This window comes from Exophiala xenobiotica (genome assembly GCF_000835505.1).
Source record: "Exophiala xenobiotica strain CBS 118157 unplaced genomic scaffold supercont1.7, whole genome shotgun sequence".
NCBI classification, from domain to species: domain Eukaryota; kingdom Fungi; phylum Ascomycota; class Eurotiomycetes; order Chaetothyriales; family Herpotrichiellaceae; genus Exophiala; species Exophiala xenobiotica.
In genome coordinates this window covers 1,961,914-1,985,856 of record NW_013562488.1, presented here as the reverse complement: position 1 = coordinate 1,985,856, position 23,943 = coordinate 1,961,914, and the positions used below count along the sequence as shown (strand labels likewise).

At 52.1% G+C, this 23,943-nt stretch overlaps 11 protein-coding genes across 12 annotated transcripts; 4 read left to right on the top strand and 7 right to left on the bottom strand.

The window, feature by feature from the left end:
* Nucleotides 1-69: 69 nt before the first annotated feature.
* PV05_11427 (uncharacterized protein) lies at nt 70-1,215 on the bottom strand (the record flags this gene model as incomplete). The annotated part of the gene is made up of 3 exons (XM_013454909.1): nt 70-580; nt 641-940; nt 992-1,215. 3 exons carry the CDS (start codon nt 1,213-1,215, stop codon nt 70-72), a joined length of 1,035 nt encoding a protein of 344 aa, XP_013310363.1.
* A 731-nt stretch (nt 1,216-1,946) lies between these two features.
* Nucleotides 1,947-2,891, bottom strand: PV05_11426. Of its 2 annotated transcripts, XM_013454908.1 has the most exons (4): nt 2,775-2,891; nt 2,667-2,723; nt 2,540-2,609; nt 1,947-2,487 (listed from the first exon to the last, which is right to left on the bottom strand). In XM_013454908.1, exons 1-4 carry the CDS (start codon nt 2,849-2,851, stop codon nt 2,344-2,346), a joined length of 348 nt encoding a protein of 115 aa, XP_013310362.1. In that variant the 5' UTR covers nt 2,852-2,891; the 3' UTR covers nt 1,947-2,343. The 2 variants fall into 2 exon arrangements, with proteins under 2 accessions (XP_013310362.1, XP_013310361.1); XM_013454907.1 differs by having other exon boundaries at nt 2,667-2,891.
* A 527-nt stretch (nt 2,892-3,418) lies between these two features.
* PV05_11425 (uncharacterized protein) lies at nt 3,419-5,017 on the top strand (the record flags this gene model as incomplete). The annotated part of the gene is made up of 1 exon (XM_013454906.1): nt 3,419-5,017. One exon carries the CDS (start codon nt 3,419-3,421, stop codon nt 5,015-5,017), a length of 1,599 nt encoding a protein of 532 aa, XP_013310360.1.
* An 856-nt stretch (nt 5,018-5,873) lies between these two features.
* On the top strand, nt 5,874-7,168 carry PV05_11424 (uncharacterized protein; the record flags this gene model as incomplete). The annotated part of the gene is made up of 3 exons (XM_013454905.1): nt 5,874-6,123; nt 6,350-6,444; nt 6,656-7,168. 3 exons carry the CDS (start codon nt 5,874-5,876, stop codon nt 7,166-7,168), a joined length of 858 nt encoding a protein of 285 aa, XP_013310359.1.
* A 258-nt stretch (nt 7,169-7,426) lies between these two features.
* On the bottom strand, nt 7,427-11,997 carry PV05_11423 (uncharacterized protein). Its single transcript, XM_013454904.1, has 2 exons — nt 8,688-11,997; nt 7,427-8,638 (listed from the first exon to the last, which is right to left on the bottom strand). Exons 1-2 carry the CDS (start codon nt 11,716-11,718, stop codon nt 7,659-7,661), a joined length of 4,011 nt encoding a protein of 1,336 aa, XP_013310358.1. The 5' UTR covers nt 11,719-11,997; the 3' UTR covers nt 7,427-7,658.
* Nucleotides 11,998-12,117: 120 nt separating this feature from the next.
* PV05_11422 (uncharacterized protein) lies at nt 12,118-14,267 on the bottom strand. The gene is made up of 4 exons (XM_013454903.1): nt 13,821-14,267; nt 13,554-13,769; nt 13,161-13,506; nt 12,118-13,111 (listed from the first exon to the last, which is right to left on the bottom strand). Exons 1-4 carry the CDS (start codon nt 13,969-13,971, stop codon nt 12,271-12,273), a joined length of 1,554 nt encoding a protein of 517 aa, XP_013310357.1. The 5' UTR covers nt 13,972-14,267; the 3' UTR covers nt 12,118-12,270.
* A 641-nt stretch (nt 14,268-14,908) lies between these two features.
* PV05_11421 (uncharacterized protein) lies at nt 14,909-16,119 on the bottom strand (the record flags this gene model as incomplete). Its single annotated transcript, XM_013454902.1, has 2 exons — nt 14,909-15,345; nt 15,393-16,119. The coding sequence occupies 2 exons, from the start codon at nt 16,117-16,119 to the stop codon at nt 14,909-14,911; spliced, it is 1,164 nt and encodes a 387-aa protein (XP_013310356.1).
* Nucleotides 16,120-16,160: 41 nt separating this feature from the next.
* On the bottom strand, nt 16,161-16,847 carry PV05_11420 (uncharacterized protein; the record flags this gene model as incomplete). Its single annotated transcript, XM_013454901.1, has 1 exon — nt 16,161-16,847. One exon carries the CDS (start codon nt 16,845-16,847, stop codon nt 16,161-16,163), a length of 687 nt encoding a protein of 228 aa, XP_013310355.1.
* A 459-nt stretch (nt 16,848-17,306) lies between these two features.
* PV05_11419 (uncharacterized protein) lies at nt 17,307-19,510 on the top strand. The gene is made up of 2 exons (XM_013454900.1): nt 17,307-17,985; nt 18,037-19,510. The coding sequence occupies exons 1-2, from the start codon at nt 17,588-17,590 to the stop codon at nt 19,232-19,234; spliced, it is 1,596 nt and encodes a 531-aa protein (XP_013310354.1). The 5' UTR covers nt 17,307-17,587; the 3' UTR covers nt 19,235-19,510.
* A 241-nt stretch (nt 19,511-19,751) lies between these two features.
* Nucleotides 19,752-21,813, top strand: PV05_11418 (uncharacterized protein). Its single transcript, XM_013454899.1, has one exon. The coding sequence runs from the start codon at nt 19,978-19,980 to the stop codon at nt 21,583-21,585; it is 1,608 nt and encodes a 535-aa protein (XP_013310353.1). The 5' UTR covers nt 19,752-19,977; the 3' UTR covers nt 21,586-21,813.
* PV05_11417 (uncharacterized protein) lies at nt 21,740-23,846 on the bottom strand. Its single transcript, XM_013454898.1, has one exon. The coding sequence runs from the start codon at nt 23,623-23,625 to the stop codon at nt 21,802-21,804; it is 1,824 nt and encodes a 607-aa protein (XP_013310352.1). The 5' UTR covers nt 23,626-23,846; the 3' UTR covers nt 21,740-21,801.
* Nucleotides 23,847-23,943: the final 97 nt, after the last annotated feature.

The following is a 23,943-nucleotide window of genomic DNA, read 5'->3' as shown; positions in this document are numbered from 1 at the left end:
CGCCAGATGAGGTATTCGACTCGTTGCCAATGAGCTTGAGTACAAGTCGTCCCGAAAGAGCACAAGGCCTTAGATAACCTCTTCCCTCTCCCAACCCTTGGACTTGAGGTGTTCAATGCCTTTGCCAGGATGCGGCTTCGAAGGATCCTTGTACTCTGAGACGAACGGATTTGGATCTTCGGCCTGATCAAGGTTGCCCAGAGTGTGGTGGATTTCCCGGTGCTTGGCCTCGTCGGCTCGGATGTAGTAGAGGAGGTCTTTCATTGTCCTCTTGCCCTCGGGCATGTTCCAGTACTTGACAGCGATCTCTGGTGCTTCGAGGTTTTCCCAGCCGGGCAATTTGCCACTCTCCAGGTCTTCGATGGCGTAGGTGTAGGTCTTCGTTGCCTCCTCTTCCAAGTACCCAACGAAACGGTGACACGTCTTCGGTGAGATAAGATAAGCCAAGAAAAATCCATTGGAGAAGACCCCCTGGGCACCAAGGATCATGAGCTTCATGAAGCGGCCTGGTTCAGCCATCTTGAGGAAGGTAAGGAGGTGCATGCGCTCATTGTATGCATCTTCGAGCATGGTCTCGATCCTGTACAGTGGGTCAGCTGTCTTGTGTCCGGTATGTATATGTATCTTGAAATAACTTTACCATCCATTGTCTCTCTTCATTCTCCGAAGACTGCGGAAGTGCCTGAGCATTCCCGCCATCATACCCGGTACACCAGCAACAGTCTCGAGGAAAATGAACCGAACAAGCCACTTCCGCTCGCTCATCACATATGGTTTGTTCGGATCGTGTCGATAGCCAGTCGCCAGATCTGTGCCCCATCGTAGGAAGCGGACCATGTTGTAGGCTATCGAGTCTGATAACGTGCGAGGTTCTCGATGGTCAAGTTGGATTGCCTTCAATTGTTGTTCGGTCGCTTCGGGATGTGGCCATGATGCAGGACTACAAGGTATCAATAGGCAGCCTATAACATGAAGTATGCTAAAGACTTACGTCTGCTTGATGTTTGGCATGTCTCGAGGTGGTGGAAAGAAGTCTAGCTGGGCTTTGTGAGAGACTGAGAAGTTCCGCCGCGACGACGAGTTAAAGGGTCTGAGGGCAACATAGCTGGCTCGGAGACCTGTACCTGTGGATGTCGACGAGTAAAGGCCTTTGCTGGCTGCTCTTGAAACGTTAGCAGTCAGTGTAGGAGTAAGTAAAACTCGTGAGGAGGTCATGGTTAGCCAAAGGCGAATGTATAGCAAAAGTGTAATGTGATAGATCAATCAGTGTAATGTAAAGGTCTGTGGTTAGTAAACAGAAGCGGCACAGGGCATACAAAGATGCAGGCATATATATGGTTTCAGGAGGACGAAACGGGCCAGAGTACACAAAGCGTCAATGGCCAGGCCTGTCGCCTCCGAGGATCGATGCCAGGCCTGTCGCCTCCGAGGATCGATTCTTGCACGGCTGCGACAATTTTTGTCAAGGCCTGAGGCATTGAATTTCGAGAACCCGCATGTGTAGAATCGAAAACGGAAACTAAACTGTGAAATGTGAAGGTGGATTAAAGAATGGGCCTCGTATCCAGCCGTCAGCGTCACAATATTGGCTGGAGCTGCCGGCCATTTCGGCGTCCGGGCTCACCCACAATCTTGGTGCCAGGCTCCGACCCCTGTCAGATGCACCTCTCGACACTTCGCCTGCTGACTCACCAATCTTGGACTTCTTCACTCGTGGGTTTCTCCTCGTAGTTGCTGACTTGAACTCGTGCCTGCTCTGAAATGTGCGTAGTAAGCTAAAGAGTAACCAAAAGCTCCTCGCACCTTTTGCCTCATCTGCAAATGTCGTATGGTCCTGGACCTTGTCGTCGGGAATTTCGGGGACCTTCACAGTGACCGCGATGCTAACAAGGGGGCCCAGTGGCCACAGATGACCACAGATGACCACAGCCTTACCGGGAGAGGTCGGAAGGAGAAGGCTGAGCGCATTTAATCAAGCCTGCCAAAATCTGTGTCGTGCAATGTGACCCAAGGCACAGTTTTGGAAACCTCTGGGTGACTCATCGGGATAAGTCGGGTTCTCTGAGGCTGAACAATGAACCTGCCTTGGCATTTTCAGAGGAGTAGGCATCCCAGTTCTATCTATGACCTCTTTGACAACGACGTCCTGTCTGTCCTGTCAATTTATTCCCTCATATCTTTGCTTTTACATGCGCTTCGTGGACGCCAGTTGTCACTTGCCTGTATTCGAGGGAACGTCCCAGCAAGTCTAGAGCATGAAGCTGCATGGTATGGCCCGCTTGCCATTGGCTGACTGAGTGATGATAAATCTTCGCCAATTCTGAGTGCGTGCGGCAACATTTGTCACGCATCGAATGCACTTTCACCACTTTTGGGTTGAATATCATGGACTTCGACTTTCACTACATGAGCATGTCTGGGCCCATCATTGAGATCCGCTTTGAACTTCTTGAGAGCATCCTCGGATCCTTGCGCCTCGCCCGCGACCTAGCTGTTTCAGCAAGTGGCTTAATCATGTGTACCTGAAGGAGCTGCATACTCTGCCATCTGAAGTATTCTTGACATGTCCAGTCAAGCCATAGCTTGTTGCTTTCCGCTGAGTGAAGTCGCTAAAGAGTTAACCGTTGCCTGCTCGCCTGCGTCAAGTATTTATCCGGAGTGCTCACCGAAAGCCTACACCCTGTACGGTGCCCGATATCCTGAAAGAGATTCGCTTCGACATTCTGAGCATGAGAAATCAGTTTGCGGTCTTGTGAGGAATTGCCTCTTAATACCTAGGTAGTACACAATTTGTGGATTTCTCATTCAGCGCATTGTGTATACCTAAGAGAAGTAACCAAACGCGGGGCATGATTCATAGTTGCAAGTATGACGCCACAGCGAAAAGCCTAGAAAGTCTAAATGTTTGTGGCAGACGCGTTTTCGATGTGGGTGTCAACAATCATCCTGTGACAGTGCAACCTGCGAGTCAGAATGTCATCCATGTCGCTGTTCTGAAAAAGAATATGGGAAGATCTTTCCGTCTCTAATTACTGAAATGCTTCCAATATACGTAGTATAGAGACCGATGCTAGGACCTGTAGTACCGACGCAGTGGGTGATGAACGCCCGTCGCCTGCCACTGCCGCGCCCCTTACTCCTTCGCATCTGCCACGACTAGCTAGCGCCTCCGTCCAATTTCATCTCGCTCCCCATATTCCATCAGGCTTCGTGCACTTGTCCTGTGCTTCAACTAACCTCTCTTGCTGCCTCGTTACCCATAGTTTCATTCTTTTATTTGTGCGTCCTGCTGGTCAGTATTCAGACCCCATTCCCTGCACGCCGAACAGGCAGGATCAATCCAATCATCTCTCTTGCGATGCACCAACCGCAGCCACTCCTTTGAAACAATTGACCACACTTATTTATCTCTTTCCTCATGAACATCGCCATGAGCACGAACGTAGAGTCTTCTTCAACCGAGACAGCTTCTCTATCACCGACACCTTCACCGAATCTCCTTCCCACCCCAGACACCGCCAGTCTCCGATCCTGTTCAGGTATCTCCACCATCTCGAGCGTCTCTTCCTCTTCCAGTGCCTCGTCCGCTTCCCGAGCTAGTGCTTCTCGAAGGCGTGGATATGTCAGACCACAAGGGGCTCATTTCGCCGAATCGGCCAAAAATCGAGAAAGTGTCATGAGTCTAGGCAGCATTGCCCATCTCCAATACTACTTTGCAAGAACCGGGTTACTAGATGGAAAAGGCGGGCAACTGGCCAAAAAGAAACAGAATGGAGAATATGATCTACCCAAATCATCGCTAGGGGGAAACCAGACACCTGTCGAGTCCCCAGTTGATGATGAGGGTCAAGCAATGTGGGAAGCCGCTCAAGAAGATGGAGCCGATGTGATGCTGCCTCCCACCGTTTCAACGTACAGCCACCGGGCGAACAACGTTGCTCCCCCTCCAGATCAGAAGACCATGAAGAGAGCGTTGGTGGAGGCTCTTGAAAATGCATTACAAGCTGTCGAGTCTTGCGAACGAACTGCGTACGAGAACCCGGAGGAACAAACTCAAGGATTCCACGAAATCCAAGGGCTCCACGTGCTTGATACGGCTACCCAAGCAATTCGTGCCGCCAGATTATATTACACCCTTCATCCGAACCCACAAAGACTGAATTCGATCAGATCGGATCAAGAACTGAGGAAAGATCTTTATGCAGTACTGGATGTTCTGAAGAAGTGTGCAGCTCGAAACTTTGCCGGAGGTTTCCGAGAGGATGAGAGACTGGCAGTCCTGGTATGGGTGAGCGATGTGGGGATGATGATTGACAAAGAGGCCAAATTGGAAGAGACGGACAAGAAAGAAAGAAAGGATTGGCACTGGATGGATGATTCGAAATGGACGGACAGAGACCGGGAACGCGATATCAACTTCCTCAACTTTCTCTTAAAGGGGCAATGTCAGAACCCAGCCGACGGACATCTTGACAACGACCCGGAATATTTCCGAAGTCTCGCTGATGGGAGGGATCTTGTGCAGATGCACAACGCAGCCGTCAAGCGATCAAAGAAACATTTCGACTACATCCAAAGCTTTCATGAAGACATTGCCAAGCCATATCGACGAGCCGACAATTTGCGGTATTGGCTGAAGGCGGCGGAGTTGAGGTGGGAGCTGCGGCTGAAACTGGACGTTATGGCTGTTGCAAATCCAGTCGATACTGCGCCCACATGGTCGTCCTTCGAGGATGTGATTCGACAATGGTGTCGTGGAGTACGTGCAGAACTGACCAAAGATTGGAATGGCGAAGAAGAGCGGAAATTACATGCTCGCGCGCGGAGTCTTGCGATGGCTAGTCCGCTCTCGAGTCCAGCACGAAGAGGCTCTCCAGCTCCGCCCCTTCCCAGTCCATCGAAACGGATGATCGCTGCCAGTCCTCTGGCAAGTCCGTCAAAGAGGTTTAATGCTTCTACTCCACCAGAAAGCCCAAGTCGAAAGTCAGTGCTAGCGTCCTGCGATGAGGAGCTGTGACCCTGTTGAGAGGAAGTTCAAGAGCTCGTTGTGAGCACAGACTGTTTAAAGCGCTGAAACGCATTATGATACCCACGCAGCATCTATTAGCAAGCACTAATCTTGGAGTTGGCGCTGAAGGATACACTTGGAGACCTGTCAGTCCTCACTGCTCCCGGAGCGACGTCTGACAGGGAGGATGAAGGGTTGCGCTGTACGGTGATCGATTCGGCCAAGTATAATATTCTACATTCACCTTCCAGACTTTATGGACATTCGACTTCAGCTTGAGACCAAGCGTTTATCTTAGCGAGATAGCTTTGTGGAAATATTGATGGGCTACTGGGATCGAAGTACCTTTTTCGCAACAGATCATTTCACAACTACTATTTGTGGCAGGGCGACCCCGGACCACGGGTCATCCATTCTTTCCTCATCCCGAGGTATTGGAGACACAACGAATCTCTCTCGCCCTAATGGTAACCTCCAGGATGATGGACAGTCATGGTGCCAATGACAATGTCGTCTGTTCCGTCGGAAGACGATGGCAAACACCCTTCTTCCCCGCACTTCACTTCCGTGCCGACGACTGCTGTGGTACATAGATCAGCGATCCAGATTTCGAACAACTTCTCTTTTTGTCTTTCTTTACACTCCTCTGCCATTATTGACAAATACTTGACATACAGACGTGCAGGAAGAAAAGAAGGCTTGATCAGGCACAAGAAACTTCTCGGTTCTCCCCGTGCTTGAAAGTGCCGCATTGAGAAGACATCGGGTTCACTCTTGCTCTGGACAAATCGCCCAGCCAACTTACTCTCCCATTCGCGAGGGGTTTTCGTCGCTCATCCTTCAGGATCAAAAGATCAGCCCCAAGATGGCACCAGCCCTAGACGTCTATGACGCCTCGTCCAAGGAGAACCGAACAGTCGGTGCTCTCGGCAAGACGGTGTCGGGCAAACAACTCAAAATCAGGGCATATCCGAAATTCGACTCCCTCGAGGAAGAACGACTGTACCGCAAACAACATCTCGCCGCGGCGTTTCGCGTCTTCGCCGACAGAGGCTTCGACGAGGGTGTCGCGGGGCACATCAGTGTTAGGGATCCGATTTTGACGGACCATTTCTGTAAGTTGGCCTCACCAGCCATACAATTCTTTCTTGGGATTGGATAGTGTCCCAGGTGGCAGTCTCTTACCAGCTAAGCTTGTGTCGGACCTTTCCTCCTTGTCCGGCACGAGGCTGGCACTGCCTACTGCTAAACTAGAGTGTCTGTCTTTTGTTTGGTATTGGCGAACTGGCGATGAGGAGGGCTGCATCAGGACACTTGCCGACTAACTGTTTTGTCACTAAGGGCTCAATCCGTTGTCGATGCACTTCTCGCAGATCTCCGTATCAGATTTGATCCTCGTCAACGAGGACGGCGACGTCGTTATTGGTGATGAGCCTGTAAGTACATACCACCCGAAAGGGCCCCCCATTCCCACTCTGATATCTATCCTCCCCCTCCCCCCATAGGGCCCTTCGGTCTCGCTTGCCCCCTTTTCTTGCCCACCTCGATTACCTGGTACTTGTCGATCCAGCGATCACTGCCAGGGCCTCATGCGGTACCACTGGAAGTTAAAACCGTCGTTGGTTCTAAGTTAACTCTTCATAACAGATCAACGCCGCCGCCTTCGCCATCCACTCGGAGATCCACAAAGCCCGACCCGACGTCGACGCAGCATGCCATGCGCACTCGGTGTACGGCAAGGCCTTCAGCGTGTTTGGCCGCGAACTCGACATGATGACGCAGGACGCCCTGCGCTTCTACAAGTCGCACGCCGTCTACGACAATTTCGGCGGCGTCGTCCTGGACCGCGAGGAGGGCAAACGCATCGCCGCCGCCCTGGGCAACGGGAAAGCCGTCATCCTCCAGAACCACGGCCTGCTCACGTGCGCAAAGACCGTCGACGCCGCCGCCTTCTGGTTCATCAGCCTCGACAAGACCTGCCACGCCCAGCTGCTCGCCGACGCGGCCAGCGCGGGATCCGGCTATAACAAAAAGCTCATCAGTGATGACGAGGCCGAGTTTAGTTACTCCCAGGTCGGCACGGATGAGAAAGGCTGGCTTGCCTTTCAGGGATATTACGACGAGCAGTTGGCCAAGTCGAATGGTGGATTCTTGAAATAATGAGCCAGGCCAGGCCCCGTCCAAGACCACGGGCAGGTGTACTGTATGTCTCTGAATAATCCCGAATAATGTTTCTCAGCAGGAGAAGCGCTGTAGTGGGAAAGGTGAAAAGGCTGAAACAAAATGTCTTCACTTTGCTTCGCTGACACAGTCCTCAGGTGTTGTATGGATGAAGCTGTCCCTTCCCTATGAGACGCGAATCGTTGTACTTAGCTAGTCAGTAGTTTAACGCCTTCACGAATCCCTTAGGGAATTGAGCATCGAAATGCTGTACATTCTCTCGATCGTCACCACGTCGTAGATCGATGATTTATTGATAGTTATTCTATCTATTCGAGATAGACACACTTTTCTTTTCTTGCAAAGTATGAAGAAGCTTTTGAGGGAGTTTCGGTCGCCGGTCGCAATCTCAACCACACTCCTATATTATTACAAGCCGCCCCAATCACCATCCAAGAACTTTTTGAGCCCCCTGAATTGCGCCTTGCCTTTACGCACGACCACCTTGAGCGCGCTTAATCTCCTCGAGAATCAGATCACGAGCTGACAGAACACCATCCTCCTTGCCGACGATCGTGATAGCTTCACCTTCCTCGCCCTTGCCCGAGTTGCGGTTCGGGACCTGAATGTCGCATCCAGACTGGTTTCGGATAGAGTTAATTGTAGAGCCACCTTGGCCGATGATGTGGCGATGCAGCCGCGGATCAGGCAGAATTAGATAGCCAGTAAACTGAGGCTCCTTGGCTTTCTCAACCGACGACTGGATCTTCTGTTTTGCTTTGTTGACGGCATCCGGCGAATCGCCCTTCTGGCTGATAATGACCCATGGGATCTCTCCATCATCCCCATCCAGAGCACCTTGATTGGAGACGATGTCCCACGAGTGCGACCCTTCGCCAGGCTGGTCAGTGATCAGAGGCATGTCACCATTGGTAGTACGTGATCGAGACCCACGACTCGGCTTTGGGGGCGGTTTGTGTCCATTGTGCTCGATTTTGACGCCATCTCTGCTCAGCTCGCGAAACAAGGCTCCGTTTTTCGAAACCACATGATGCAGAGCTCGTGGTACCATGATGGTCTCAGCTGGGCTCTTTGACACCTTGCTTTCGATATGTTCTTTGGCGCTGGCCACGTGCTCTGGTCGCCCAGTGATTCTCACCGCAGTCTGGCCGGTTCCTTGTCGAGGGACGTTGAGTGTGACCTTGAATTGGTCTTCAATCTGCTTGCGAATGCTTCCATTTGGTCCGATCAGGTCCCGATGTTGAGTGGCTGGCACGTCAATCGTTTCTGTCACTTGATTTTCTCTCTCATCCACAAAGTCTTGAATAGCTTTAACAATCTTCTCCACAACGTCGGCAGTACCTTTCACGGTGAGCTCATTTGATTCGTCACCCTGGCGAGGGAACCGGACGTGCTCAGCGCTCGTGCCGGTGCCGCCGGCTTTCGAGACGACATCTTGGATATGGGATCCTGTGACATGTTAGCGCGGATCGGGAAGACAGTGGGATCTATGACTCACCTCCAGCCCCAATCAGGGCGCGATGATGCTTTCTGTCGACGTTCAAAGTGCGCGTAACAATGTCATCGAAAGCCTTGGATCGTTTCTGCAGTTCTTGCTTGGCCTTTTCAACCTGCTGCTTGGTGCCCTTAATTTGTATGGTGACACGGTCAGAGCCGTCAGCTTTGGGGATGTCAATCTGAGCACCAGTTTCGGCTCTCAGCTTCTCCATCTCCTGGCCACGTCTTCCGATCAAAGAAGCAATTTGGCTTTGTGCAACCGACACAGTTGCGGTGTGAGAGTTATCGACCAAGTACTGGTGAAGACTTAGAAGCTCGTCACGGACCTTTTCAGCCTTCGCGCGAGGACCACGAATTCTGATTTCGTCCTGTGGCTGACCTCTGTTGCCGCCGACTTGACTAGCGTCATCAGCAACCGAAGCATCATCGCTGATTCTGATTGCCTTGGGGAAGTCAATCCTCACAGCATTGTCGACCTTGCTTTGGATCTTCTGCATATTTTCTCCGTTTCTGCCCACTAGCATGCCATGATACTTCGGATCAATCTTGACGTTAAAATTCACCTCGTCCTCCCACTGTTTGGCGAGTCGGAGAATTTCAGCCTTGCAAGCCTCGGCCTTTTTCTGCGGTCCTTGGATGGTGATCTTGCCATTTTCGCGAGTATCAATCTCGACGTCGTGCTTCTCCCGTAGCCCTTTAATGTTGGCGCCTTGTTTCCCGATCAAGTTCTTGTTAAATTGGGCAGGGAATGGGAAGGTTATCGTATAGCCCCGTTCCTTCTCGTCTTCCTCAGCCTCTTGCAAGAATTGCTCGATCTTTCTTCGCAAGTCTTCGATATCCGCTTCGCTTGGTCCTCTCAAATAGACTCTTTCAGGAGAGCCCCGAGAAGCCGGAGCGGATTGCCTCTGCGCGGTTCTAGCTCGGCCAAAGTCGACCTGAACAGGGAATGCATTTGGCGGTGTTGGTTTAGGTTCATTGTTGACGAATCTTCTGACCTTGTCGTGGTACTTCTTGGGGACGTGGATATCTTGCACAGATATGCCTTGGTGGGGGATATTGCTGAGCAGCATTGCTTGTGCTTCCTGTAGAGCTTTCTCGAAATTGGTAATGTCAGCCTTGGTGGGCTTGTTGCGAGGAATGGAGAATGGTTCCTCTTGGGTCGGGCCTTCGTAAACGAGAACGACTGGATCCGAGCCGTCTTCAGGAACGATCATGTGAACACCAAGGTTGTTCCTCAGGTTAGAAGCATGCATTTGCTCAAGATGCTGGTGGAAGAATGGATCTACCTCGACCAGTTGCAATCTTGGGGTAGGATATGCTTGGGTGATTTTGGAGAGCTCATTACGAGCAGAGAGTGCCTTCTGGGGGTCATTACTAATGACCGTCCAGCTCGGCGAAGCACTAGAGCTGGAAGGGAAGACGATCTCTGCGCCATGTGATTTCTGAAACTCGCGCTCGATAGCCTTCTGATGTAGATATTGAGCCAGAGCTCGGGAATGGCGTTCGGGACCTTGAGGGGCGTCGTTAAAGTGCTTGTGCATATCAACAGCTCGGTTGTGCTTCCTGGACATGAGCTCTTCCGCCAAGTTGCGACCAGCACCAAGCTTGTCCTTGGGGCCAATGATATGAATATCTTCGGTCTCGTGCTCGGGTGGAGGAAGGATGACTGCACAGCCTGTCTCTTGCAAGAACTTCAGAGGGTCCATACCGCGGTCACCGACAATGTAAGGATGCAGAATCTGCTCCGCTGCGAGCTCTTCGAGCAGGAGTTCCTTTTGAAGTTCTTCGGCCAGTTGTTCCAGGATGGTGCGTGCCTCCAGAGCAGCAGCTTGTTCACCTGAAACGACGATATGATTGTCTCCATGAGGAACAAATGCTGGGCGCTGATCCATTTCGGTTGGCCGAGGCGGTGGTTGTTGTCGCCAAGTGTGATATTGAGGTACGTTGATGCGGAGACCACGGTCTTGTTCCATTTGTTGCAGGCGGTCAGCATGCTGACCTGCAATGAAGGGGTAGAACTCTGGCGGGATTCCACGAACAGGCAGGTCGACCTTGGGCTGCAGAGCCTTGACCTGGTTCATGATCTGTTCGTAGACTTGGCGGACTTGCGCCGCATTGCCTCTGATCTCCACGACATCCGTCCTGACTTCCTCGGGGCTTGTGACGGGTCTTGAGTCTCGGTCAATGTGGATGCGGACGTTGAACTGCTGTTCCAGCTTCTTGATGTTGGCACCACCTTTACCGATGATCTGAGCCGAGACGGTTGCAGGAATCTCGAGTTTAACCTGTTTCTCGAGCGTGAGTTCCTTAGAGACATGCATCAGAGCCTCGGTGACTCGTGCCTTAGGGCCCTCGGCAATGAACTCTGTTCTTGTTGCGAAGTTGGTGGGCTTCGGAGTGACGATGACATTGTACTTCTTCTTGACCTCATCGAGCACTCGCTTCACCGACTTGTTCTTGTCCAAATCGGCATTGTCAATCTCGAAAGAGTCTCGATATCTTCCAGGCAACATCACACCACCTCGAGCGCCGGGAGCCGCGGTGACAGGAGTTCTAGCCCCGGGTGTCGAGGTCGGGGTAGGAGCACCGGAGGAGGTAGGATGGGGACCAAGAGCAGGAGAGCCGTTCACCGGAGGAGCTCTCGCAGAAGCACTGGCAACCCAGCCAGGAGCGCGCGAAGGAGGGGGCGCCGATCTGGTGGAAGCTCCTAGAGCTGGGAATGCCTCCTCAGATTGAGTGTCGAGCACGGTGGGCTTGTCAGATGCCTTCTGCTTGCCTGCGGCCTTTTCCGACATAGGGACATTTTCAGCGCCATTAGCAGTGCCATTTGTGGTAGGAGCTCCAGTTTCCTCTTTCCCTTCGACGTGGTGATGAGGTGGAGGAGGATGGACGATATCGTCCTCGTCTGGGACATCTTCAACCGTCACACGGTGTGTCTCGGCAGCCTCATGCTTCTCTTGCATGAGCTGAGCAGGAGTCTTGGTTGTGCTAGAGCCAGCATCAACCGAAATTTCTGTTGGAACAGTAGCCATGATCGCGTTGGCTTCAGAACTGAAGCCTCGAGAAACCGGTAGAGTGTGAACCGAAAGAAGGGACAACGACCGCGGGTGGTGGACTCTTAGAGAGCGAGAAACATGCAGTTTCCAGCAGATCGACGACAGAAATTCCGAGAGGAGTTGAGTGAGGATAGCGGTCACCGCGACCGCAGGAGTCTTGTCGCAAGAGAGTGAGTGATTTAAGAATGATAGAGAAGTTGATGGGGAGGTGAAGAAATACGTAGTCGCAGTTAATTAATGCTTGGGTGTCTTTTGTGGAGAGACACTCGGTGAGTTTCCATGGGACTTGTTGGTGGACTGAAACTTGGGGGAACGACATGGAAAAGCCAGGGATCACGTGTAGTCCACTATCTAAGACATCAGGTACTCCGTGCACCGTACTCGCATGTGTTATTGTGAAAAGTCTACTCAACCGGAACCAGAAGGACTTAGACTTCAAATTCAAGGTCAAGAACACTACCGAATAATGAACGAATGTTCTCGTCTGACAATGCCACTTTTTCTGTCCAGAGGCGTTGTGACTTCTCACTAGGTATGACTTGCTCGTTTGACAAAACCCACCTTGACGCCTTTCGCTGGGGTCAGAACAATGTCTGCGTGCATCGTCCGTTCATTCCCATAGTCGATGATTTGATCAAACTCCTGCAAAATTCTGACAATGGTGTACCCCATCTCAACCATCGCAAATTGTTGGCCAATACAGATCCTTGGTCCGCCATTAAACGGGATAAAATTCCAAGGCTTCGGAGTCCACGTCGCCCACCGGTCGGGCACCCAGTCATGAGGGTCATACGGGAAAGATGGTGACACCGGCGGATACAGATCTCTCCGGCGCTGCACAGAGAGAGTGCTATAGCCGACTGGTGTGTCCTTGGGGCAGCCCACGGGACTCATGCCATCGGCACCTCCTCCATGCGGCAAGGAGGTATCCGTGAGTGACGCGCGAACATTGAAAGGTACCACCGGATACAGTCGTAAAGTCTCGTTTATGGTGTGGTTCAGGTACTTCATATCCTTGATGTCCTGGTAGGACGGAGGCCGACCATCTCTCCCTAAGAACTCGACGATTTCCGCTCGTAGCTTGTCGACTACCCGAGGGTTCTTAGCCAGCTCAAGGAACAGCCAGGACAAAGTAGAGGCCGTCGTATCGCGCCCGGCGAGTAGCAGAGCGAACAGTTGGTCACGCATCACTTTGCGATCACGTGTGAATCGAGCAAGGGCGTGGATAAATGTGTCGGCACGAGAGAGCTTCGACTCCAGCTCCGCCGGAGACATTGCTAACGCGTCTGTGATGAAAGGTTCAATGAAGGCTTCGACGGCTTTCAGCCCGGCATAGAAAGATCTCCTCGAATGGAAATGTCTGAATGGCCTAGTCCAATGTCAGCCAGAAACAGTCGAGCTCCCAAAGCCATTCTTACCCCAGTCGCCCTTCAAGAGACTGGACTCTCTGCACCTCGTCGAAGGCAGTCGCAAATGCCGACTGCTCGGTGTCGAGACTCCCCACACTATGTCCGAACAAGAAATGAGTAGATGCGTCGAGGCTGAAACGGAAGAATAACTTGTTCAACATGACCATTTTTCCATCACCAGGGCCGATCAAGGACATCAGCTTGCGGATATGTGTCTCGATAAGAGGCAGATCGGCAACTTTCTCACGGACAAACATTGGCCGCAAAAGCTGTCGCGAGTTGTGCCATAATTGTCCGTCCGTGGTGAAGATGCTGTCACCCAGGAAATCCTTCCATTCTTCATGAAACTGTGTCCCTGAGCGGGATCAGCTTAGAGCTGGATACTTCACAATCCCGACCTACCTTTGCCAAAGTCTTGAAATTGAGTGGCGAGGACAGTCTTGATGTTCTCCGGGTCGGCTGTAAACACCACTCTTGCGTTGTCCAATATGTGCAGCTCACATGTGTAGGAGCCAGTCCCACTAGAGGAAGTTCCTGTATGTTCATACATCCACTCCCAGAATTCCCAAGCTCTATCATTAACAATGGCAAGCGTTGAGTGTACGGGAAAGTCCAGCCCTGTCATGGACTCATCAGCTACAACCGGTTTTGGAACACCAGACTACCGACCGAAAATGAACCTGGTTCTGACTCTGGGCGACTCGCCTCCAAGGCTCTGGACCTTCTTCCATTTTACATATCTTCTGACATATACAGAAAAGACGTATGCCACGAACGTGAAGGTGACTAGATATCGCCATGACAGGAGATGCAGCGCCATTGCGATGACGAATGGGAAACCACCTTCAACCGGAAAGCTGCAGAAAGGTTCGACGAAACGCTGTTCGCGTGGGAGCCGGCTTTTTAAATCGAGGCAGGGCTACGTACGGTGTTCGAAATCATACCGAGGCCTAATCAGGCGAAGCAGGAAGACGGGCGAACCGTAGGCCGAATCCTACTGGGATCCTGCAAACCACCTTTGCAGACGAACCCAAGACGACTGCCGAAGTCTTCTGCAAGAGGATGGAAAGGGCCGGCGATGCAAGTCGCGGAGTGTGAACTGGTTGTGAACATTCGAACCTACCACGGTGCGCTGTCTAGATAGATATATCACGATATATATCTTTCGTCGGATGGGTGCCAGCGAGCCAGGTAACCCCGCAATTGATTGTAGGGTAAGACTACGGAGGTGTGCATCAAATGTAGTTGCCGCGCTAAAGTTGGATGACGAGGACGTCAAAAGACCATTAATTTTCTTTTCCGTTGCTCCGGACGACAGTCCCCGGAGATATCGGAGCTTACTCTCTACCCCTAAAACTCGCCTATTCTCTAGCGCTAGGCCGCCTAGAGTAGATGATCTTTAGTTAAGAGCTTAGTTAAGGCTGCCTAGAACAAGAGAAAATCAATTGTCAGTTATGATCCTTCGTCATTCAACTTTAGCGCGGCAACTACATTTGGTGCACACCTCCGTACTGTGGTAAGATCCTGGATGCGAAACAAGCAGAATCATGGATGCCTGTGATGGAGACTTCTCTTTCATGATAGCCATCTGGCCATTCATGATGAACTTATCTCGTATTCCCAATACGAAATACGACAGTGCGAAAGCTCGAAGGCTCGCAACGAGGCACAAGTCGGGATGACTGTACTACGTAGACGCAACAAAGTACGGAGTACATTCGCATCTTTCCTCCTTCCCATGTCGCCCCTAGCTCCAGTTACGCGAGGCATCCGCCTTCCATCAGGCACCAAGTCATGGCAACTGGCGACATTGCAACTCCTAGATCAATAACTCCTCTTTCTCTCCACTCTCCAAGTCTCTTAGTAGCATCTTCAAGCATTGCTTCTTCCCTTATACCACTCCAGAGCACTTCAGCGGCTGCGGCTGCTCGTGGCCACAGTTTGCTGTCAAGATCAAATGAATCGGTCTGTTCACTCCACATGAGGACCTCACCGCCCTCGACACCTTGAACAAGATCACTGCTTATGTTGGCGAGAGGATCGTACATGTACATATGACGCCAATTATGGTAAGGGTTACAGTAATCGAGGTATGGTTTTGCAAGTCTGCTCGGCTGGCCACCAGAAGTGTTGAACGGGACGCCGGGTGGTGACCTTCCAGTCGGATATGGATCCAGAAAGGTCCCGTAACCACCTTTGTTTGTCAGTAGACGACACCCATTCAGGAGTTGAGACACTCACAATCAAGATACCAGTGCTTGTAGTCACCAAATATCACACGATATCCTCTTTTCAACACCTCTTCAATTCGACGACTGTCTCTCCACACCTGCACCAACGTACTCGCAGATCCGTCGCCATCCGCAGCAGATGGTAACGTCAAATTCCAATCCAGCAGCATTTCCTCCCACACGATGGGCCGCAGACCATGTTGACCAGCCAGAGCTATCACATGGTCAATGAACTTCTGCAACAGAGGCTGCACGACGTTCGGGTCGTCGCTGCGCACTGTTTCATCGAGAAGGTAAGCCGCTAGATTGACTTCGTCGCCACCTACGTGGTACAGAGACGTGTACGGGCGTGTGCGAGGCAACAGGTCTGTGAAGAGATCGTCCAGAAAATCATGCACGGTCGAAGAGTTAAGTTTCAGCTGGCCGCTGAGTGGCTCTGCCGCAAAAGTTGACCAGTCCAACTGATTGAACGCGGCTATCAGATGTGGGTAAGCGTGGGCGACAGATGCTGTATGACCCGGCATGTCAATCTCGAGAAACACCGAGATCCCCTTCTGAGCTCCATAGGCTTGGACATCTCTGAGGCTGCCAACGGTCCAGACCAAGTCAGGTTGATAAGCCCCTTTATTTGCAAGTTGTGGGAGAGACGGGATTTCCAGCGGCCAGCTTTGAGAGTCGGTTGCATGGATATGTAACCGGTTCATCTTCGTCATTGCCATTGCATCGATTGTCCGCATCAAGTCTTTGGGATGAAATGGATTACGCGATATGTCAATACTCAACCCTCGGTGTCGCCACCTTGGACGATCTGCGATTTGAAGGGGTACGTGAGGACTGTAGGCTCCGGAAAAGTCGAATGTGCGTAAAAGAGCTGGCGGAAGGTCTCCAAAGCTCGAAGGCTGCCCATAGTGCTATTGGACCTCAATATGGCCGTTCCATTGTCGATGTTTACCTCATAGGACTCATCTCCGGCAAAGAAAGCAGGTGGATGAAGCTCTCCTGAGGTAGGACAATTGTTTTGTCGAATTTGCAGGACTGAGAGATGATGGCCGGGAATATCAGCATCTGGGTCGAAGCTCGAGTTCCGTTTGTGCAGCTTCCAGGGTACGAAAGTTGAGCGATGGATCGAGTTGATGGTTCTGAAGGTGGCCGTACGCAGGATAGAGCTCTCGGAGAGAGTTTCTGTAGTGCTGTGCCAATTGTTGTGCCCTGAAAATAATAGAAACTGGTCAAACCAGACCCGGGGAGACTGGAAGCCGCTCTTTACCAAGTCCGACAGACTATTCATCAACCATTCGCGGCCACGAGTAGGTAGAACATATTCCGCTTCATTGCAATGGAGAACGGCCTTGAGAGCAGGATCTAGCCATAGAACTTGGGTTCCGGTTGACAGTTCAGTAGGCTGAGGCCATATCGCAAATGCGCCTACGATTGATAGCGCAATTGGAAAGAAGTGGACATGCATAACGTAGATAATGTCCCAAGGGACTCCTCAATAACGGCAAGACACGGAAGAATGATGGGAGCGCCAGCCCCGTGTTGCAAGCTTGAGAGATGTCGCATCTGAATAATGTTGGATAGATCAGGAATCTCAACGCAGGTGCCAGTGTAGAGACTCGAGGCTGGGCATCGGTTGAGCAGTCAGGACCGGCCTACTCGTATGACAGTCCTGCAAGAGCATGACCTTCACTGTGCTTGACCAACGAGTCCCGGCAGCACAAGATGAAGTCAAACGATATCACCGAGTAGGCTCCAATCAAATGTGAGCAGTGGTTGACTGAAAACAATACACCCCGATACACGTAGATGAACACAATGGAAGCCTGTCGTCATATTGCAGAAGCCTTACTAAGCAAACGGCTTGGCAATAAAAATCGCCGCTTTTGTACGAGCAATTGCGTTTAGTCGCTGCAGATACTGCCTTGCCCGGTCCTCTACATGTACCACTACCACTACCACTACAGCCGCATTTTCTAACCTCACTACATCATCTCGAGTCCATCCGCGCGGTTGACGCAGTTTTCACTTGCCCAGAGCCGCTGCAAAGCGACAATTGCAACGCTCGCCATCATATTGATTTAGTCCCCATCCATTGTTTCCGCAAACAACATCGGACGCGCGACCGTCGACCTCATCCCTACCTGCCGAGCAAATATTGCATTGTCACCCTCTCTACTCCCCCCAGCTGATATACTACTCGCCGCGATGTCGTCCATCGCTCTAGAGACTCCTTTGGCCGAGGCGCTGAGTAGCGCTGTGCATTCCAAGATCGTCGAAGAAGGCTGGACGCAAGAGGATGACACGTCACTAGCAGAATACATAGTGCTGATGCTAGCGAACGGCAAGACGCAAGATCAGATTGCATCGGAACTCGCTGGCGAATTATTACAAGACGCGAAAGGGACTACAGAGTTTGCGCAGTGGTTGTTCGAGCAGGTTAACATGCTCTCCAACGGCGCCACTGGTTCAGTACCAGCAGAGGCTGCACAGCCATCGGATCAATTACCCCAATCTATCGCGCCAGATCCATCGGCTGAAAATGGAACCTCTGCGATCCCTGCAGCATACGACCAAGATATGGCCGACAATGCGCCAGAAAATGCGTAAGTCATACACCAGTAGCGTTTTCAAGATGTCACTAATTCCTGTTACAGACCCCGTGGACCCAAAGGCTTACATGGCGGGCGACCGGCTGGTCGAGGCGGACGGGGAGGAGCAGGCAACAAGGGTACTGATTCAGTGCTACATCGGACTCGAGGCAATGATCGGATAAACACTCACTCTGTACGTGGGGTACCAAAAGGCCCTCGTAACAACCAAAACCGTGACGTCCGTCCTGGTATGCAGAAGGCTTTAAACGGGATGAACATGTCCGGCCAACCGCAGGGAATGCCAAACCCCATGATGATGAACAATGGACAACCCGGTCAATCAATGATGACACCTCAGCAGCAGATGGAATTTATGGCTATGATGGAACAACAGACACGCATGCTCGCTCAGTTTACGGGAATGATGCCGGGTGCCGCTTTTGGTCAAGGGATGAATCAACAGAACGGCCAAAGTCGATCACTGTTTGATAGAGTCGAGCCTGGGCGTGGCCGTGGAGGAAGCCGAGGTCGAGGTCGTGGTGGCCATCACCAGAACGGCCACATCAAGGCTGGCGCCAAAGCCGGCGATGGTGACGCCACAATGGAAGGTGATGGACAGCCTGTCGCTGCGGAAGGCTCGCCAACGGAAGGAGAGCAACAAGCTGAGGGCGAGAGAAAGCCACAAGATCCATCTAACACCATGTGCCATTTCAACCTCCGCTGCACCAACAAAGATTGTGCTTATGTCCATCAGTCGCCTGCTGCTCCAGAAGGCACGGTGGTGGATATGTCCGACACGTGCACATTCGGTGCTGCTTGCAAGAACACCAAATGTGTGGCGAAGCATCCTTCACCAGCTCAGAGAGGGGCTTTCCAGGCTCAGGAGACCTGCAAATTCTTTCCGAACTGCACGAAGCCGAATTGCCCTTTCAAGCATCCGACTATGCCGTTGTGTCGATTTGGTGCCAACTGCAAAACTCCCAACTGCCAATTTACACATCTACAGATCCCCTGCCGGTTCAATCCTTGCACGAACCTGCGCTGCCCATATAAACATGAGCCTGGCCAGCAGAAAGCTACCAGCTTGGCTGATTATACTTGGACTCCAGACAAACAAAATCAGCAGGATGGGGACAAGGAACATGTTAGCGACAGAAAATTCGTGGATGAGCATGCGGGAGACGAGGAACTTGTCAAGCCAGAGGGTGATGCTCCAGAGGCAAATGGTAACGCGGGTATGAGGGAGGAGCTGATCACTTAGGGAGGGGTCCCTGCTCCATGGACAGATCAGGTGGTTGAACTCAGGAAAATGGGCTGCTGATGCTAGATTCATCGGCAAAGCTGTACAGTATGAGTATGAAAGGGTAGGCAATCCAGGTGGGAGCTGTAGTCATGGCTAAGACACAGCTTGCTCTTGTAATGGAAATGCCCATGATATCCAGTAGTGCATTGAATGCACAAAGAGGCGTTGCGGGCTCTTCATTTGTACTATGGGTAGATTAAGATGCCGTTGTGTCCTTACTGCATTGTATTGTCCAGTTCTTCTTCGCCTCGGAGGTCTTGGGATCTCCAGTATAAGCCAAACATTCCACGCTCATCATCGTCGCGCCTACGAGGCGGTGGATCTTTTCTTTTCCGTCAGCAGTTCCATGTCAAGACAAGTCATCTTACCCGACGAAGCAGTCCAGGGCGGGAAATCGTGTAGGCGCATGGTAAGCTGTGGAGACTTCGCAAACTATTTCCCAAAGCTGGACAACACTTCTACCACGTTCGGCCGACGCATTTAGCATTGCGTCCCGCACGTCGACCATAAGGTGAGTCATTCGAGGCTGGGTCAGACAGCGATGGCTCTCGGTGACATGCATGCCTCTTGCAAAGGTAGATGAGGCTGAATGTTATGCTCAAAAACCTGGTCAATCTCCGCTAGGTTCAAGCCCTTGATTCCCCAGCGCCCGAAGAAGAAGCATTGCTTCCCACAATAGAAACCCTAGCATCTACATCAATATGGACCAAAGGAAGAGCCTGCAAGATGTTGTCTCCCAACTCCAAAAGATCCTCTCGACACCCGGTCTACCTACATCCTCAACCGTACCAGATAAAGCCTCAAGCAGGCCGGCTCTTATCCTCCCTCAAGATACAGCCAGTCTCGACGACCTTCAGTCCAAAGCAGACTCGTCGTCTCCCTTGGCGAACCACACCGGCGACGGCTCAGACTCCATCGCCCAGCTGGCATCACATCTACGCGCGGCCATCCTCCCGTACCTAAACCTCGCATCCCTCTCCCCCAACTACTACGGCTTCGTGACCGGCGGAGCCACGCCGGCCGCCCTGCTAGGCGACTTCCTGGCCTCAATCTACGATCAAAACGTCCATGTACACCTCCCAAACGAGACGATCTCTACGACACTCGAAGTCGTGACCCTGAACTTGCTCACGCAATTCTTCCGCCTCCCCAAGGACTGGTCCCTCGGCCCCTCCTCATCCGGCGGAGGGGTATTCACCACCGGCGCGACAGCAAGCAACATCCTCGGCCTCGCGCTGGGCCGCGAATACGTCCTCCGCCAAGCCCTGTTGCGCAAGGGGATACCTGGTAGCGCCGACGCAAGCTGTGGCGAATACGGCCTGGCGGAACTCCTCCTTCGGGTAGGGGCGAGCAAGATCCAAGTCCTCAGCACGCTCCCGCACTCGAGCATCGCCAAAGCCGCGAGCGTGCTGGGCATCGGGCGGAGAAACGTCGTCTCAATTGCAACTGCCCATTCTTCATCCGACGGCGACGATGACTCTCTACGCATCGACCTCGAGCGGTTACGCACCGAAGCACAAAGGACGGACGTGCTCAACATCCTTGCCGTGTCCGTAGGGGAAGTCAACACGGGCCGCTTCGCTACGGATTCGCTCGACGCCATGCGTCAACTCCGCGAGATCTGTGACGAGTACGGACTGTGGATGCACGTTGATGGGGCGTTTGGCCTGTTCGGTCGCGTTTTGCCGGTGGAAGATGCCGACTTTGAGGAGTTGGTCAACGGCGTCGAGGGACTGGAGCTGGCGGACTCGATCACGGGTGATTGCCATAAATTGTTGAACGTCCCGTACGATTGCGGAGTGTTTTTCACGCGGCATAAGAATTTGAGTGAGGATGTCTTCGGGAATCCGGGGGCCGCATATCTCAAGGCCGCCGCGGGCGATGGGATACAATCCCCTTTGAACATTGGTCTGGAGAATTCGCGACGGTTCAGGGCTCTGCCGGTGTATTGCACGCTCATGGCGTACGGGAGGGATGGTTATGTCGAGATGTTGAAACGGCAAATCGGTTTGGCAAGACGGGTGACGCAATGGTTGATGAGGGATGGGAGGTTTGAAGTTCTCCCTCGCGGCGGTGGTCAGAAGGAGATATTGGCAAAGACGTATATTGTGGTTCTGTTCCGGCTGAGGAATGATGAGAAAAATAGGGACTTTGTGAGAAAAGTCAATGCGACGGGGAGGATATACATGAGTGGGACGGTCTGGGAGGGTAAACCTGCTGGCCGAATTGCGGTGAGCAATTGGCAGGCCGATGTTGAGAGGGATGGACATTTGATTGAAAGCGTCCTGGATGAAGTGGCAGGGCATTGATGGAATCTCGGCTTCGATGGGTGAGACCCTAGTAGGAAAGGGCTCGAAAAGGCCAGGAATTGCACATACTGAGAAATTTGAAGTTGAAAACGATCGAGAAGCTAAAGGAATTCAAAGAATCAGAACGCCGGTCGAGGATTGACTGGCGTTAATACGGAGAGCAAAGTCTTAGGATTGAGCCCTCTACATATACCTGCTTGAAGGAGAGAACGACGCTCAAAATACGGCGCCGCCTATGATGAATACACGCTCTTCCTCCCTCTGAATCCACTGGACTACCTTATTCGCACTTTGCGCCAGAGCATTCCTGGACGCCGATGGACCAGCCACACAATAAAGCTCGAACATAGGCGTCACCCAGGCCAATGCTGTCGCAGTCGTGCTGATGCTATGAACAACCTTGACCGCGGCATGCTTGGCATGGACAGCCGCGTGCAACTTGTGATACAGCGACATCAGACGCCTGCGCTGCTTCAAAGTTTCGAAGCTCGGCGAGTAAGAAGGCATGAAGAACTGGACATTTCCCTTGGATTTGTAGAGAAAGTGGCGCAGGACAGTCCCAGCGATGATGTCTGTCGTGGCAGGACGACCAGCTTGTACAGCAGCATGAATGATATGCATACTTCTGTTGCGACGGAATTCGTGGACCAGATAATTCTTCATGCTATGCATATCCTCGAAGCTCTCTTTGTTGGCGCTTAGTAGGATGATGGCGACAGAGTCTTCCTGCGCTATACGCTCGTTTTCGGCAAGTTCGCGTACCTGATCACCACCCATGTCTAGGAAGCTGACGTACATGTAGAGATAACCGGTGTTGTTGAAGCCTGGCAGACAGATAGGAACCCAGGAATCACCACCTCCAGCTTTGATTCCTTCAGCCTCGAAGAGCATGTTGAATATCAGCTGAAGGTCACTCGGATGTAGCGAGTGTTTCTTGGGTCGGATGACACTGACAAGCCTCCCACCAGCCACGACGAGACCATAGAGCAGGTCATCGACACGCGCTTTGATCATGGTGTTGTTAATCACATGTCGGTGCGATTTACGAATTTTGAGACATTCCAGCGCAGATAAGAGTGTCGATGGAGAGCCGCGCGTAAAGCTGTCTGCGAGTGACGATAGCAGGACTTCTGTGCCCTGCAACGGTCTCCTCAGATCAGTGGAAGGACGTACCGAAAAAATATGTGTCAGCGTAGGCAATGTCAAGGTCGACAGAATCTGCATGTACAAAGCTTCAAGCTGGACGCGTAGTTGGACCTCGCTTTCCGGTAGACTCGTGATCCCAACCAGGAACAGATTTGTCTGGGACAGTACGACGAACCGCACTCCATCTGCCTGGAAGCTCCTTAACTGGTCGTCGTTTCCGGCAAAGGAGGAGATGATGGTCTGCACAATGCCGACATAACTCGAAATCACAGCGTCAGAGCCGTGCCTTGTGTAGATAGGCTTCCCTGCCGCAGAGAGAATGATGAAATGTTTGCGCTTAGACTTCCACAGCATGTGAGCAACATCTTCGCCAATCGCTTTGTCGTCGACCTCTTCAAACTCCTTGTCAAAGTCGACGCCGTCTTCACCGTAGATGCTGTCCGAGTCTTTCTCAAACAACCCTCGTTCGCTGACAGGCAACGAACGTCCTTGTTCATCTCGCAAATCACCGTCGAAGATACTCTCCGTGTCTTGGATAAACCGTCCAGACGGTCCGTAGCTTTTTATGCTAGAATTATCCTCCTCAGCTTCGCTTGTGCCTTTACTCGTAGGCGCGCGGATCGAAGGGGTTGATGGTGCCCGAGGAAGGGCAACTCGTGTTTCGTTTGAGCCGTCTGGTCGGTTAAAGCTGCTGATGTCGGTCATAGACACTGCGGTCGTTGGACCTGCAACGAGACCCGGTCGTGTGGGAGGACGTGAGCCATGGCCGGTAGGAGGCCGCACTCGCAGGAGATTCAGTTCGCTGGGCCGAGGTGGAAGGGGTGGTCGTGCCTCCGAGCTCTGTGACTGTGTATCTGTACTCTCGGCGGAATGAATATCTTCCTTGTTGTCCATTGTTGAGGATCACAAGCGAGGCTGCGGTCTGGACGATCAAGTATCTGTCCAGGATTGTGAAACTCGTCAACCTCCATCATGCGCGCTCTTTCCAACCGCCTGGTTCTCGATCATGGCACGCATGATGAGGAACAAGAGGCAGCCCGCATCCTCTACAGCTGATAATGACGATGATGTAGAGGAAAAGAGTCCATCTGAACCAATGCTGCGATTCGCCAGGCGGAATTCCTGGCAAGCGACGCCGGTAAAATCAATCACTGGGTTTGACAGATTGACAGATGCCTTGGCGTCTGCCTCGACTTGTTTCTTGCCTCAAAG